Source organism: Sus scrofa, chromosome 3 (assembly GCF_054392235.1).
Source record: "Sus scrofa isolate SSC_HxYL_T2T_F1_AM1 chromosome 3, Sscrofa_HxYL_maternal_Yorkshire_Landrace_v2.0, whole genome shotgun sequence".
Lineage (NCBI taxonomy): Eukaryota > Metazoa > Chordata > Mammalia > Artiodactyla > Suidae > Sus > Sus scrofa.
Genome location: NC_139385.1, coordinates 32,199,943 through 32,215,712, shown reverse-complemented (window position 1 = coordinate 32,215,712; position 15,770 = coordinate 32,199,943). Strand labels below are relative to the sequence as shown.

The 15,770-nt window shown below is 49.9% G+C and overlaps 1 protein-coding gene across 5 annotated transcripts in view; it reads right to left on the bottom strand.

The window, feature by feature from the left end:
• SYT17 (synaptotagmin 17) overlaps positions 1-15,770 on the bottom strand; it is a 77,883-nt gene that overhangs the window by 51,327 nt on the left and 10,786 nt on the right. For all 5 annotated transcript variants that reach the window (XM_085017448.1, XM_003124573.6, XM_085017449.1 and 2 more), the window contains 2 exons: positions 13,735-13,883; positions 7,882-8,501 (listed from right to left, as the gene is read on the bottom strand). In XM_085017448.1, coding sequence (XP_084873574.1) covers positions 7,882-8,274 — 393 coding nt within the window. In that variant the 5' untranslated portion in view covers positions 8,275-8,501; positions 13,735-13,883. The remainder of the gene's footprint in view (positions 1-7,881; positions 8,502-13,734; positions 13,884-15,770) is intronic.

Here is a 15,770-nt window from a genome sequence, read left to right as displayed (position 1 = left end):
ATCGAACCTGCATCCTCATAGATACTAGTTGGGTTCTTAACCTGCTGAGCCACAAGGGGAAATCCCTTAATAGATTACTTCTTAGCAGTTTTGGAGGTGTGTTTGGAGTCAGTCCCAAGTTCAAGTCTCTACTCCGGCTGTGCCACTCTGGCTAAGTTCCTTAGACCCCCTGAGGCTCAGAGTCCCCATCTGTAAAGTGCAGGTGCCAGGCTCTCCATCTGGTGGGGGTAACGTAAATATCATGCCAAGCCCAGGGTCTGGCACGTGGGAAACACGCAGAACACACTGATCTCTAACACCTCTGAATTTTTTTTATTTTTTTATTTTTGCCTTTTTCTAGGGCCACACCCATGGCATATAGAGGTTCCCAGGCTAGGGGTCTAATCAGAGCTGTAGCCACTGGCCTACGCCAGAGCCATAGCAACGCGGGATCCGAGTGGCATCTGCAACCTACACCACAGCTCACAGCAACGCCGGATCCTCAACCCACTGAGCAAGGCCGGGGATCAAACCCACAACCCCATGGTTCCTAGTCGGATTCGTTAACCACTGAGCCACGATGGGAACTCCGACCTCTGAATCTTAGGCGGCAAAGGCAAAACATACAGACTTCACTTCCTAAGCCACAGGGCCCACAGGTCTAAAAGGCGTTCCTTTGGACAAAGCAAATCTCCCATGAAAGCAGTTTTCAGAAACAGAAATATCCAGCAACCGGGTGTGCAAATATCACTTTTGACTAAGCACATTTTTCTTCTTCTGGACTCAAATCAAACATTCTCCCTCCGCAGGCAATCTGGCTTGGTAATAAAAGCCTCAGAATTATCACCCAAGCACTTTATCCTGAGTCTGCTCCTTCCCCGACGGCTCCATAAAACATAATCCTAATGGCAGCTTCTACTGGGCTCTCGAGGCAGCCAGGCCAGCTCCTTAGGCCATCACAGCAGCCGAGCAGTCAGACGGCACTGCAGGCCCATCTGTCCGGCTCCAACCGCCAAACGCTTTCTACCTGCCACGGGCCATCCAAGTGCTTCCCAGAATGACGTCCACGGTTCCCCCCCGCAGCAGAAGGCCCTGCACTTTCACTCAAGCCCAGGTTCACCCCAGACCCAGGAAACTGGAATCTGTGAGGCTGAGGTCTGGGAAGGCCAAGGTCACGGCTCTCGGCGGATGCGATGCATGTGAAGCAAGACAACGGCATCACACAGGAATCCCCCCTCTGTTTGAGAGCCCTCATTTCCAGCATCCCTGAGGCTGGAGTGTAAAGTCTCAGGGCTGGTTCTGGGCATCAAAGACTCTGCCTTCTAATTATTTCCCACGCGGGCCACTTGTTCACTCCACCCACAGCACCACCTCCCCACTGGGGGCCAGCAGCATATTACGCCGTGTGTTCCCCAACATTTTCTATTTACTTATTTATTTTGGCTTTTTAGGGCCCCACCTGTGGCATATGGAAGTTCCCAGGCTAGGGGTCCAATCCGAGCTGCAGCTGCCGGCCTACACCACAGCCACAGCAACACTGGATCCGAGCCGTGTCTGCAACCTATACCACAGCTCACAGCAATGCCGGATCCTTAACCCATTGAGTGAGGCCAGGGATTGAACCCACAACCTCGTGGTTCCTCGTCGGATTTGTTTCCGCTGCGCCACGACGGGAACTCCATTTCCCAATACTTTCTTGTGACCATTATCAAATACAGAAGCTGAAATAATTGTACCGTGAATCCCTTTAAATACGTCAAGATCCTAAAATGAAGTTAATAATTCTACAACTAATATTTTAAAAATAGGCTGTATTTGCTTTATCACATATTGATTGATCTTTTTTTTTTTTTGGTCTTTTTAGGGCCACACCCAAGGCACATGGAAGTTCCCAGGCTAGGGGTCGAATCGGAGCTACAGCTGCCAGCCTACACCACAGCCACAACCACACTGGATCCAAGCCGCATTTGTAAACTACATCACGACTCGTGGCAACACTGGATCCTTAACCCACTGAGCAAGGTCAGGGATTGAACCTGGGTCCAATTTCAGATCTACTTCCGCTGAGCCACGATGGGAACTCCAGTCTTTGTAATTTTAGATATCCTGGTAGGTGGGAGCAGTGAAGTAGTATCTTGCTCAGGTTTTAGCCTGTTCCTCTGAGGGATTATCGACCACTTTCCATGTGCTTATAGACCATTTGCGTGCATATTCTGTGAAGCATCTGTTCAAAACTATTGCCCCCTTTTTTTTTTCCTTTTTTGGCCACCCCAGGGCATATGGAATTCCCGGGCCAGGGATCGGCTCTGAGCTGCAGTTAAGACCTATGGTGCAGCTGCGGCAACACAGGATCCTTTAACCTGCCAGGCCGGGCCAGGGATGGAACCTGCATCGTAGTGCTGCAGAGATGACACCCATCCCATTGCGCCATCGTGGGAACTCCATGTTGCCCGTTTTCTTTCTTTATTTATGTTTGTATGTATTTATTTATTTATTTATTTAGCTTTCTAGGGCCGTCCCTGAGGCATAGGGAAGTTCCCAGGCCAGGGGTCAAATGGGAGCTAGAGCTGCCAGTCTACACCACAGTCACACCAACAATGGACCTGAGCCGCGTCTGCGACCTACACCACAGCTCGTGGCAACACCAGAGCCCTCACCCACTGATCCGAGGCCAGGGATGGAACCCTCCTCCTCATGGATCCTGGTCGGGTTCGTTACCGCTGAGCCACAAGAACTCCCGGTGTAACTTTTGACCATGTCAGTCACTCCACATGCTCCTATTTCTGTGTCCTCATTTCCACTATCTTTTGGCCCAACGATCAATGAGACCTCAAAATCTGAAGCAGCTCCATTAGCTGCTCATTTCCTGAATGCCACACAACTGCACCTTCCCCCCTCCCGGGCCACGTGACTTACCCAGGGCTTTGGTGAAGGCAGACACCAGCCTCCAGTGGAAATCTTTCAGGACAGCCTTCTATTGGCCCCGGGCACCCTGCATAGGGGTTTTCTTTTCTGTCTGTAGTGCAGGCCTGTTTTGCTTGATGTGGATTTTTGTTCAAAACCGGTATTTCTTTTCCCACATTTGGAACGAAAAGCGAAGCAGCTGCCCGGAGATCACATCCTAGCCTCTTGGCCCTCCCCCAACTCTGACAACTGTCTCTCCCTGAAAACCCCTCCTCCCTGCACAGGGACCATCCCAGCTCCCCTGCCCCCATCCTCCAGCCCCCTCCCCTTCACCCACAGCAGGCTTTTCTTACCCGTGGCACTTTGGACATTTGGGGCTGGATCGTGCTGTGCTGGAGGCCTGCCCTGTGCATCGTGGCACATTTAGAAGCATCTCTGGTCTCTAGCCGACAGATGCCAGCAACACTCTCCTGTCCACCAGACCCCAATGGCTCCCAGCACTGCCAAATGTCCTGGAGACAGAAGTGTCCCTGCTTGGAACCACCATTCTAGGGTATAGAGGCTCAGGGGGGCCCATGGCCACCTGGCTGAGAATCAGATTGCCCAGTCTGCTCCCTGCCAACAACTGACAAGCAGGGCTGGCTCCCTGCTCTGAAGGAGGAGATGTTGCGGTGAGATCCAGGGTCCAGAGTCCCCTCCCCACCACAGACCAGCCTGACTTGAGACCGTGCCTGGCGCAGCTGTCACCCTTCACCTAGACAGCGTCCCACACTCCCCCGCGGGGTTTTCTTCTGCATCCCCTTTCGGGCTGAATTGTGTCCCCAAAAGACAGGTTGCCATCCTAGCCCCAGCATCTCGGAATGTGACCTTATTTGGAAATCAGGTCATTGCCGATGTGATTATTGAAGATGAGGTCACCCTGGGGTTGGACGGGCCCCTGATCCAATAGGACTGATGTCCTTATAAGAAAAGACTCCCTGGAGTTCCCGTCGTGGCGCAATGGTTAACGAATCCGACTAGGAACCATGAGGTTGCGGGTTCGGTCCCTGCCCTTGCTCAGTGGTTTGACGATCCGGCGTTACCGTGAGCTGTGGTGTAGGTCACAGATGAGGCTCGGATCCCGCGTTGCTGTGGCTCTGGCATGGGCCAGTGGCTGCAGCTCTGATTAAACCCCTAGCCTGGGAACCTCCATATGCTGCGGGAGCGGCCCAAGAAATGGCAAAAAGACAAAAAAAAAAAAAAAAGAAAGAAAGAAAAGACGCACGGAGGGCAGGTTACACAGGAGGAAGGAGGCCGAGACCAGGGTGGGCGGCCATAAGCCAAGTAACGCCCAGGAGACCTACAGAGACAAGAAGGAGCCCCTCCAGCTTTCAGAGGAAGCACAGCCCCGCCGGCACCAAGATCTTGGGCTTATAATCTCCCAACCAGGGAAAAAAAATGAATTTTTGCAGTTTTTGTTTTGTTTTTCTTTTTAGGGCTGCACCTGTGGCATGTGGAAGTTCCCAGAAGCTGCAGCTGCCGGCCTACACCACAGCCACAGCAACGCAGGATCCGTGCCACATGTGTGACCAAAGCTGCGGCTCATGGCAATGCCAGACCCTTAACCCACTGAGCAAGGCCAGGGATCAAACCAGCATCCTCACAGATACTGTGCTGGGTTCTTAACCCGCTGAACCACAACGGGAACTCCAATTTCTGTAGGTGTAAGCCATGCAATCTGTGGTCTTTTGTCACAGCAGCCTTAGGAAACGAATCCATACCCACACCCCTATCTTGAGCTCGGCTTCTAGGGACCCCCAAGCATGGCCAGCTAACCTTCCTACTTTAAGAGCGTAAATTCCAGAGCAAGCTTGAGATGGGCAATAGGAGCCCATTCCTCTTTCAACGTCCATGAGCGTTTCTTTTCTTGTCTTTTTTGGGGTGGTGCCCTGGTATGCGGAAGTTCCCAGGCCAGGGATCGAACCTGCACCTCAGCAGTGACCTGAGCCACTGCAGTGACAACACTTGCTGTGCCACCAGGGAATTCCTCCAGAGCCTTTTGTTCTGTGAGAAGGAAGAGAGGAAGGAGGAAGGAGGAATGGAGGGAAGAAGGAAATTCACTTTGGGGGCCCTTCCCTCCTCCCTCCTCCACCCCTTCAGCAAATATCCCTGAGCTCTTCCCCTGTTCCAGGAGCAGGCAACAGAGAAGTGAACAAAACAGACAAAAGTCACTGCCCTCAGGGGGGGCCCACACTAGTGGGGGGGGACAGAAAATAAAATGTACAGACTGTGAGATGATGACAAGCACCAAGGAGGGGAGGAAAAAAGGGGAGTTCTGGTTTCCGCTCAGCAGAAATGAATCTGACTAGTATCCATGAGGACACGGGTTTGATCCCTGGCCTCGCTCAGTGGGTTAAGGATCCGGCAATGCTGTGAGCTGCGGTGTAGGTCACAGATGCGGCTCAGATCCCGGATAACTGTGGCTGCCGTGTAGGCTGGCAGCTGGAGCTCCCATTCAGCCCCTAGCCTGGGAACCTCCATGTGCCATGGGTGCGGCCCTAAAAAGAGAAAGGAAAAAAAAAAAAAAAGTGCCACGGAGAAAAATAATGCAGAAGAAGGGGACAGGCAGTTTGTGGGGTGGGGACCTCCTCTGGCATCAACTACAGAGGCTCCCACAGCCCCATCTGGGTGAGATCTTGGCTCAAGCAGAGCGGCACATCTGGGCTCCCTCGTTTTTCTGTCCTAGCCCTTCTGTAAGGTTAGGGGCGCCCGTCTAGCCAGCGTCCAGCCCGGGCAGGGTTCACACCCACCCAGGGCCAGGATGGCGCCCTTCAGAACCACCCCTGAATTTGACGCACCCTCCTTCCCTGTCTGCCCCTCAGCCCCCAAACCTGCTTCCTGGGATCACCTCCTAAGTTAACGATCTGCACCCAGGCCCTGGCCTTGGCCTCAGCTTTCAGGAGAAGCAAACCAGGGCCGATGCCCAGGAAGACTTGGCGAGATAGTTCAGCCAAGACCTAAAGGGGCTGCGGTGGGAGGGGAGAACGTCCAGGGCCTTCCAGCGACGTGGAGGGTACAGCTGGCAATATGGAACTTGTTGTGTCAGGTGGCTCTCCCTCTTTCAATGTAATTTTTTTTTTCTCTCTCTTTATGGCCACACCAGCAGCACATGGAGGTTCCCAGGCTAGGGATCAAATCAGAGCTGCAGCTGCCAGCCTACACCACAGCCACAGCAATACCAGCCCCGAGCTGCATCTGCAAACTTCACCATAGGTTGCGGCAATGTCACATCCTTAACTCCCTGAGCGAGGCCAGGGATCAAACCTGAATCCTCATGGATACCAGTCAGGTTCTTAACAAGCTGAGCCACAATGGGAACTCCTCAATATGATTTTTTTTTTTTTGGATAGTTGAAAACTCAGTGATAATCCAATGTCGAGGAGGATGCCTGGAAAACACCCAGTGTATCCCGACGGTGTGATGGGAAGGAGGATTGGGGTTAGAGCAGACACTGCCAAGATAGTGCCCACCTTCTGGCCGTGACCGCCAGCTCCTGCACTTTTTTGGCATTTCCGGATGTCCACGGTCTCTCTACCTGCCACTGTCACGGGCACTCACAGTGGAAAGGCTCTTAAGCATGTCTCACACGCATTCCCAGTTTCCCCAGCAGGGTTCAGCTCCAGTCACCCACAGTGGCGGTCGGCTCAGTAACTGCATCCTTTATGTGGCTTTCCTACCCTCTCCCGACGGTGCCTCTAGGGTCACCTCCCTATTAACTGACTTGCTCTGCCTCGGGGTCTTCTTGTTCCTGGGGGATCCATACTAAGAAAGGGATGGCTTCGAAGACACACACACACACAGTGAGGTACCCCCTCCAGTCCTCATGTTTAATACCTGCATCCCGAATGTGATACTGGATCACTAAATCCTCCGCCGGCAAAGCTCAGCCTTGGAAGCACCTTGCCGTATCTGATGAATATCCCATCTGCATCACACAGGATCATTGTTCCTCCTGCGTGTGGACAGTCGAGACCAGCCTCTAGACTGGTGGGGGTTTTCCTTCCCTTGGGAAGCCCCCCCCCAACACACACACACATCTTTCCACTCACAGTGGGTGCACTGCTGTCCTCCAGCCCACAGAATGCCCAAGGGAGGGACCCTAAAAGCCCACTGGAGAGAAAGCCTCCTCCATGGGGGGGCTCCCCAAGCAGCCAAAATTGCACCTCCCTGGGCTGGAAGAAGAAAGGAAGCTCATCTCACAGTTCGCCTAAAAAACATCCATCTATCATCCCGGTCTTCAGCCCTCATTTTATTTTTCCCCAATCAATTTCTAAAGTCAAAATGACTGATAGCTTCATATCCTGGATAGTCATTCTCCTTAGTAAATACCCCAGCATCAGTGACAAAAAGCTCCCAGGGCAGTGGTGGTTACATGAATGTATACATGTGATAAAATTTGATAGAACTACACACACACACACACACACACACACACACACACGGGGTGGTGCATGAAAAAAACCTGGTGAAAACTGTGTAAGCCCTGTAGTTACCAACGTCTGTTTGCTGGTATTGCTAAGACACTCAGACCACGTAAGATTGATCACCAGGGACGCTGGATGAAGAACACACAGGACTCTGTCCTCATCTTGCAACTTTTTGTGAGTCAAAAATTATTTCAAAATCAAAAGTTTGAAAAGTGCAAAAAAATAAAAGTTAAATACGGAGATGCAAATAACTCTTTTTTTTTTTTTTTTTTTTTTTTTCTTTTTTGGCCGACCCCGCAGAAATTGGGAGTTCCCAGGCCAGGGGTCAGATCTGAGCTTCAGGTGTGACCTCCGCAGCGGCCATGCCAGATCTTTTAACCCTCCATGCCCCGCCGGGGATCAGCTGGGGGATCGAACCTGCATCCTGGCGCTGCAGAAACCCCCAGGATCCCCTTGCCACCGCGAGAACTCCAAAAATAAGCATTTTTCTCACAAAGCTCCCAGGAGGAAGCCCTGCCAACCCAGCCCTTACCTGAGAACTGGGAATCAGCGCCTTCCACCAGTGTCCGCCTTTCACCAGGTCGACCTCACACAGAGGCACAGCCACCTTGCCAATGACACAGTGGCGCGAGAACTTGTCAAAGTCCAGCACGGTCAGGAGCAGGGTCCTCCTCTGCGCCTCCAGGAAGGGGATCTCGAAGGTGTAGCGCTCCTCGAACACGGGCTTCTGGGTCTTGCGCTTGACCCCGGTCTGCTTGGAGTTCTTCTGGTCCGGGAGGAGGCAGATCTTGACGTAGGGGTTAGAATGCGCCATGTCCTGGCGCGCGCCGTCGTGGGAGATGGGGGGCGGCAGGTCCCTGGCCTCGATCACGCGCACCGTCAGCTGGTTGTGCAGCAGGTCGTACTGGGTGCTGAAGTGCAGCATGCCCAGCTGGTACTTGGACAGGATCTCCGCGTCCGTCAGGAAGTCCACGTCATCACTGTTGGCGTCGAGGGAGTAGAGGCGGGGCTCGAACTTCCGGAAATAGTCATCCGGGGTATAGGTCCGCCTGAGCACCGAGGGCTGGATGGGTTCTTTCTTGGCGCTGAGAACGCCGAACTCGATGGGTTTAATATCGATGAGAGGGGAGCTGGGTCGTCTGGACTCGAGACCTACACGCCCATCAGAAATAACAGTGAACACCGCGAAGGACAGGACCCAACAAGGGCCAATTTATGAGATCTCGGCAACATTGCCTAGATTTGAACATGGTTCTGTCTGCTTCGTGACGCCCTTGGCCGTGTGCGCCCTACTCCTTGAAATCCTCTCACTGATTCTGCAAGAGGCCGTGTGTGGGCACAGCCATCTTCATCACCGTCATCACTGTTCTAAACGCCCTGCATGTACTGCGTCATCTCGTTTTCACGAGGTATCAGCTAGTGACTGTTATCGCCACTTTACAGAGGAGGAAACAAACGTAAAAAATTTTTGTTTTATTAAATTGTAGTTGTTTGGAGTTCCCGTCATGGCTCAGTGGGTAACGAATCCGACTAGGAACCATGAGGTTGCAGGTTTGATCCCTGGCCTCGCTTAGTGGGTTAAAGATCCGGTGTTGCGGTGAGCTGTGTGGTGTGGGTCGCAGACCCCCCTCGGATCCCGCATTGCTGTGACTCTGGAGTAGGCCGGTGGCTACAGCTCCGATTCGACCTCTATGCCTGGGAACCTCCACACGCCGTGGGAGTGGCCCTAGAAAAGGCAGAAAGACAAAAAATAAAATTAAATTTAAAAACATAGTTGTTTTACAGTGTTGTGTCAATTTCTGCTGTACAGCAAAGTGACCCAGTCATACAGATACATACATTTTCTCATGTTATCTTCTATCTTGTTCTATCACAAGTGATTGGCTATAGTTCCCTGTGCTATACAGTAGCATCTCATTGCTTATCCATTTCAAATGCAATAGTTTGCATCTATTAATCCCAAACTCCCCGTCCATCTCACTCCCTTCCTTTCCCTCTTGGCAACCACAGATCTGTTCTCCATGTCTGTGAGTCTGGGAAATAGAAACTAACTCACCAAAGGTCATACAACTAGTAAGAGAAGAAGACCAGAGTCTACTAGTCCTGTTTGTTTGGCTCTAACCATTAGCCTATACTGCCTCCACTTTCGCAAAGTGGACTCTGAGGCTGGCGGGCCCGGGTCCAGTCCCAACATGAATACTTCCTAATGAGCCACGTGACTCACTAGTAATGAGCCATGTGACTCGAGGCACATTTCACACACCCGGGTTTCTGCATCCCAGCACCCATCTCAAAGATTGTGATGAAGAATCCTGAGCGATACACAGAGAAGGCTCAGCACAGCACGTGTCCATGGTGAGAGGCACTACATGGTAACTATTACACATCTTCAAGGATCATATTCACATCTTGTCACGGACAGGGTGCTTCTCCCTCTCCGTCAACCAGCAGCGTTCACTGCTCCCAGGCTCATCAGCCAATCTTTGATCATCCTTCTATTCTGACAGTGACCTTATGGCATTCTTTTTCTTCTTCTTTTTTTTTTCTTTTTAACAGCCGCACTTGTGGCATATGGAAGTTCCCAGGCTAGGGGTCCAATCAGAGCTGCAGCAGCCGGCCTACACGACAGCCACAGCACACAGCAACACCGGATCCTTAATCCACTGAGCGAGGCCAGGGATCGAACCCACATGCTCCCGGATACTGTGCCAGGTTCTTAACCCACTGAGGCACAGTGGGAACGCCACATCCTTCTTTTTTAAAGCAACGCATTGAGGCATGATTGACATACCAAAAGCTGTCCATACATGTATATTCTTTTCCCTTTTTTTAAGCCTCTCTCGGGGTGGCCTGGGAATGACTGCCACCCAGTAGTGGAGAAGGGCTTTTCTTAGGGGTTTTTGGAAACGGGAGCTAGAGAAATTAGGGTTCGGAGGACTTTAGCATGTGGGTGATTTTCAGAGCCTAGACAGCCAGGGGGTGTGAGTTGCGGCAGGGGATCAGGGGAGATGGCGAGGAAGAGGCAGGAAGACACCCACAGGGAATTCTTCGAAAAGGCAGAAAACCGCAGAGCTCTGGTTCAGAAAAGAGAGTTCATGGCCTTGGTAATTTCACCCCAATTTACCTTCCCCAGTTGCGCTGGCATGGATTTGCTTCCCATGAGCCCTCAGCCAGGTGTGTAGGTCTCCAAAAAGCTCAAAAAGCAGTCCCTATTTAATATGCACAACTTGATGAGCTTGGGGATAAGTATGCACCCGTGAAAATGTCACCACAGTCTATGCCATTAACATGTCATTACCTTTTTCAACTATCATTTTAAAAATTAAAATAAAAAAAATTTTAATGCAAAAAAAAAAAGAATGGATAGGCAATGTGGTCCTGCTGTGTAGCACAGGGAACTATGTCCAATTACATGTAATGGAACATGATAAAAGATAATATGAGAAAAAGAATGTCTATGTATGTATGGCTGGGTCACTTTGCTCTTCAGCAGAAATTGACAGAACAATGTAGATCAACTATAATAAAAAAAATTTTTTTAAAAAACATATCCATCACCTTCAAAAGTTTCCTCCCACCTTCTGTTTCATTTTTTGTGTGTGTTAAGACGAGATCTACTCTCTTAGCAAATGTTTAGGTACCCAGCACAGTACTGTTAATTTTACACGTGATGCTGGCTCTAGAACCTACTCATCTGGCGTAGGTGAAACCCACACCGCCTGGTCCCAGCCCCTCCTGGTAACCACATTCTACTCTCTGCGCTTGGGAGTTTGACTATGCTTTGCTGTACAGCGAGCGGGGATTGGCACAACATGGTAAACCAATAAAAAAGAAAAAAAAAGAAGTCTGACTATGAGATTTCTTGTATTAGTAGGATATGTACTATTTGTTCTTTCATGGCATTCTTTATTTTTATTTATTTATTTATTTATTTATTTATTTTTGCTTTTTAGGGCATATGGAAGCTCCCAGGCTAGAGGTGGAATCGAAGCTATAGCTGCCAGCTTACATCACAGCCACAGCAACACAGCATATCAGCCGTGTCTGCAAACTACACCACAGCTCACGGCAATGCTGGCTCCTTAACCCACTGAGTGAGGTCAGGGATGGAACCCACATCCTCATGGATCCTAGTCAGGTTCGTTAACCGCTGAGCCACGAAGGGAACTTCTGGCATTCTTGTTATTTGCCCAAATACCCGTCTTACTGGCTAAAATCGTGAGCCTCTGCCAGTGCTTGAGTGCACTCTAATCGACCGTGTGCTAAACAGAGGCATCTCTGTGTGGACCTGGGCGTGAGGACTTAGGAATCATCTATACCAGCGCTAAGAGAAGACAAAAGGAGAGCCAAAAATTCTAGGTAACAAAGCTTTGGGGGAGCCCCAATTTTTTAAAAGTGCAAAGAAACGGATGAAATGAATTCTAAGATTTTATTTAACCCGGCATATCCAAAATATAATCATTTCAACTTGGAAGACTATAAAAACACTTTGGGGAGACACTCTGAATTCTCTTTTTTTCATACTGGCTTCAAAATCCAGTGGGTATGTATAGCAGAGGGAACTCTATTCAGTATCTTGTACTAATCGATAATGGAAAAGAATCTAAAAAAGAATAGACCGGAGTTCCCATTGTGGGGCAGCGGAAACGAATCCAAGTAGTAAACGTGAGGTTTCAGGCTCGATCCCTGGCTTCACTCAATGGGCTAAGGATCCGGCGTTGCGGTGAGCTGTGGTGTAGGTCGCAGACACAGCTCGGATCCTGAGTTGCTGTGGCTGTGGCTGGCAGCGGTAGCTTTGATTCAACCCCTAGCCTGGGAACCTTCATATGTTGCAGGTGTGGCCCTAAAAAGCAAAAAAAAAAAAAAAAAAAAAAAAAAAAAAGGAGTTCCCGTCGTGGCTCAGGCTCAGTGGTTAACGAATCCAACTAGAAACCATGGGGTTGTGTGTTCGATCCCTGGCCTTGCTCAGTGGGTTGAGGATCCGGCGTTGCTGTGAGCTGTGGTGTAGGTTGCAGATGTGGCTCAGATCCCACGTTGCTGTGGCTGTGGTGTAGGCCGGCGGCTACAGCTCCAATTCGACCTCTAGCCTGGGAACCTCCATATGCTGCAGGAGCGGCCCTAGAAAAGGAAAAAAAAAAAAAAAAAAGACAAAAAATGAAAAAGGAATATACATACACACCTACATATACCATATGTATAATATGCATACATATTATACATGTATATATCTGAAACACTTTGCTGTACACCTGAAACTAATACAATATTGTAAATCGACTACAGTTCAATAAAAAATTTTTAAAATAATCCAGTGGGTATGTAACACGTGCAGTGCATCTCAGCCACCTTCGAGCGGTGGCAGCATAGTGAACAGAGCAGGACATAGTCTACCGGTGGAGAGGCTGAGGCTACAGAAAGCAGCATCCCCTCTGTTGCACATTTCAAGTCCTGGAACTTTTCTCTACTTCCTGCTTCTTCCCCATCGACTCCCAGGAAAGAGCAGCCATCAGTCATTTCCACCTGAGTGGATAAGTTTCATGAATTTAAGCTTTTCCCCTCTGTTAAGTGAATTTCAGGCAGAAGCTGAATGAGACAGCTTTGGGGAATGAAAGGAGGCTGGGAAGTCTTTGGATTTTATTGTCCTTTCTCCTCCCCACCCAAATCATGCCATCTGGTCAAACGCACAGGCTGTTACATCAGGGGGCCAAATTCAACTCAGAGATAGACTATAGTTGGGTTTACAAAGAAGGAAGTTTCATTGAAAAAACCCAGACTGCCAGTTTCCCTTTAGGAAGATCAGGTAATGCCTGAGCTGAGGAGCAGCTGCCCCCTTTCTGTGGGACCTTAGCTTCCCAGCTGGCCCCGGTCCCTACCCTGCCCTAGTGCTCAGCCAGCCAAGTCGGCTACCATGTGACACTGCATTGGGGCGACCCTATCACACCCCACTCCTCCGCACTCTGATGCAATCCGCTGGGCCCCTGAAGCCACTGGAATTTGCAAGCCCTGCCATATCACCCGGGGGCTAATACTTGCCTTTCTGGGTCTGAAATGATATATGCTGACAATGTCAGCAACAGAGCCAATTCAATGAAACTCATGATCAGTATAAACAAAAATCAATCCAAACGATTGCGTCTGACAGGCCTTGGCAGAAGTCAGGTGCAATGCCCTCCTCTACCACACTGCCGTTAGCTCTCTCTCATCTTGTCTCCTGGACTGTCACCCCAGGGATGGCCCCGTCTTTCCCTGGGGACACTGCTGGATGTCCAGGAAACGCCAGCTCTCTGCCTTTATCTGGGGGACCCAGCTAACGGGATTGTACTTCATGGACCCTGAGTGGGTCGCTCGAGCTGGGACCCCAGACAGTCACAGCCGAGAGGCTTACTTGAAATCCTCCGGGTCAGGCTGTATGTAGACTTAGATGTGTCTGAGGACGAGCATCTGCGATCTGGGGAGTCGGTCCGTGGGGTCAGGGGGACTTCACTGGCTGTGTGGACAGAGTCCCCGTCCTTGTCGCTGCTCCGGCTGGCCAACCTGTAGGAGAGGGAGAGGTCTCAGTGGTGGTCAGAGAATCCCCAGGGACTGGCATTTCTGTCCTGTGAGCAACAGACCCGTGATAAAACCGCTCCAGGACCCAGTTTATGCAACTCAGAATAATGCGAATTTGAAATAAACTCTCAATAGCCTTAAACTCCCAATAAGGTCTTGCTTTTTGCACACAATGTAAAATGCTATGAATGAATATTCCCCAATTTAGAACACTCTGCCAAGAACTTGCATAATTTCAAAGCTGAGGCTAGAGTGGGGGAGGGGCAGGTGCACTTCTTCTGGATATTGCCACACGGGAGCGCCACTTTGACCAAATGAAGACAAGACCTGTGGATCTTTAGTCTGGAACACCGTGGCTGTTCACATGCCTCAAAACTTCTACAAAAGGCTTCTACAAAATGTTCAGCTATTTCAAGGGTCACTGTGTCTATAATTTAACATCTTGAAAAAATATCCCATAACAACGTCACTCAAGGGTTCTTTGAGTGATGGGGTTGCAGCTACAAGATGGCCCTGAGCATCAGTGATGTGAAAACAAAGTTTGATAGGAAGAAACAGCTGTGCATTCATAGCAGCCAGGGACTCAATATACTCCAATTAGGATAAGAAATGCTGAAAAAAAATGAAAAGCACTTTGCTGGGGGGGGGGGAGTGCACAAGACCGTAATTAAAGCCGATTCAAGGCAAGTTCTTTCCTTCCTCTCTCTGCCTCTGCCTCCTCATCTGTAAAATGGGACTAATAATAGTGCCGCCTTCCCTGCTCGCCTGTGACCCCTGACACAGTTAACACATATGACATGATATAAAATGCTTATGAGACAGAATACTAACTCAGATACTTAGTGTAGGAGCCTGGGCTCCGATACATTCCTTTGATATGAATATTGATTAACATTTGGGGCTTAAGGGCTCCTGGCAGTAACACCTCCATAGGCCTCGTTTTATTATAGGAAATGCCAATTTCCCCGCAGGCTTTGTTTACTGTAGGAAATGCTAATCTCTAGCCCACTCCTCAACTGATAAAAAAGGAATGAGAGGAGTGGTGACTTAATCTAAGGAAAGAAAAAGACAAAAAAAACCATAAAACTTTGGGGACGTTTCCAACCCTAAAATCCCTACTGGACAAGGACTGATACAGGTCATTGAGCAAGCCCAGTGGGAAAAAACCGCATCCTTCTGGACCCCACTGGTACCCCCCCATCTTTAAGAGATAAAAACCCCTAAGGTACAATAGAGAAGGGGGGCTCTTCTCCCTGCTCCCAGCCTGTCCTGGGAGTTATTTGCTTTTCTTTAATAAAGACTTTGCTTTCTTGCTGCCTGTGTGTTCGCGGAGTTCATTCTTCGACCGCCGTGAGCAAGAACCCGGATTCTGGTACCATCTTTCCTGTATCACTTAGGCAGCGCTCCGAATGTTGTAGGTAGGTATGTTGTAGGTAGGTATGTTGTAGCTGATGTTAGGATAGCAGAGGTGGCTTTAAGATCCCCCAGCTGGTAAGGATGCTGGGGGCGGGGGGAGTGGCAAAGTGGCCCTGAGATTGTCACTGCCCATAACAAGCCCCCGAGCCGCCTCGGCGGGAGACCAAAATCTTCAGAGACTGTATCCTCCAACCTGACATTTATTTTTTTTAATTATTATTATTATTATTATTATTATTCTGTCTTTTAGGGCCACACCCGAGGTATATGGAAGTTCCCAGGATAGGGGTTGAATCGGAGCTGTAGCCACTGGCCTACACCACAACCATAGCAACAAGGGATCTGAGCTATGTCTGCGACCTACACCACAGCTCATGACAATGCCAGATCCTTAACCCACTGCGTGAACCTGTGTCCTCATGGATGTGGGTCCTGCCTTCCTTGGAAGATGCGGCT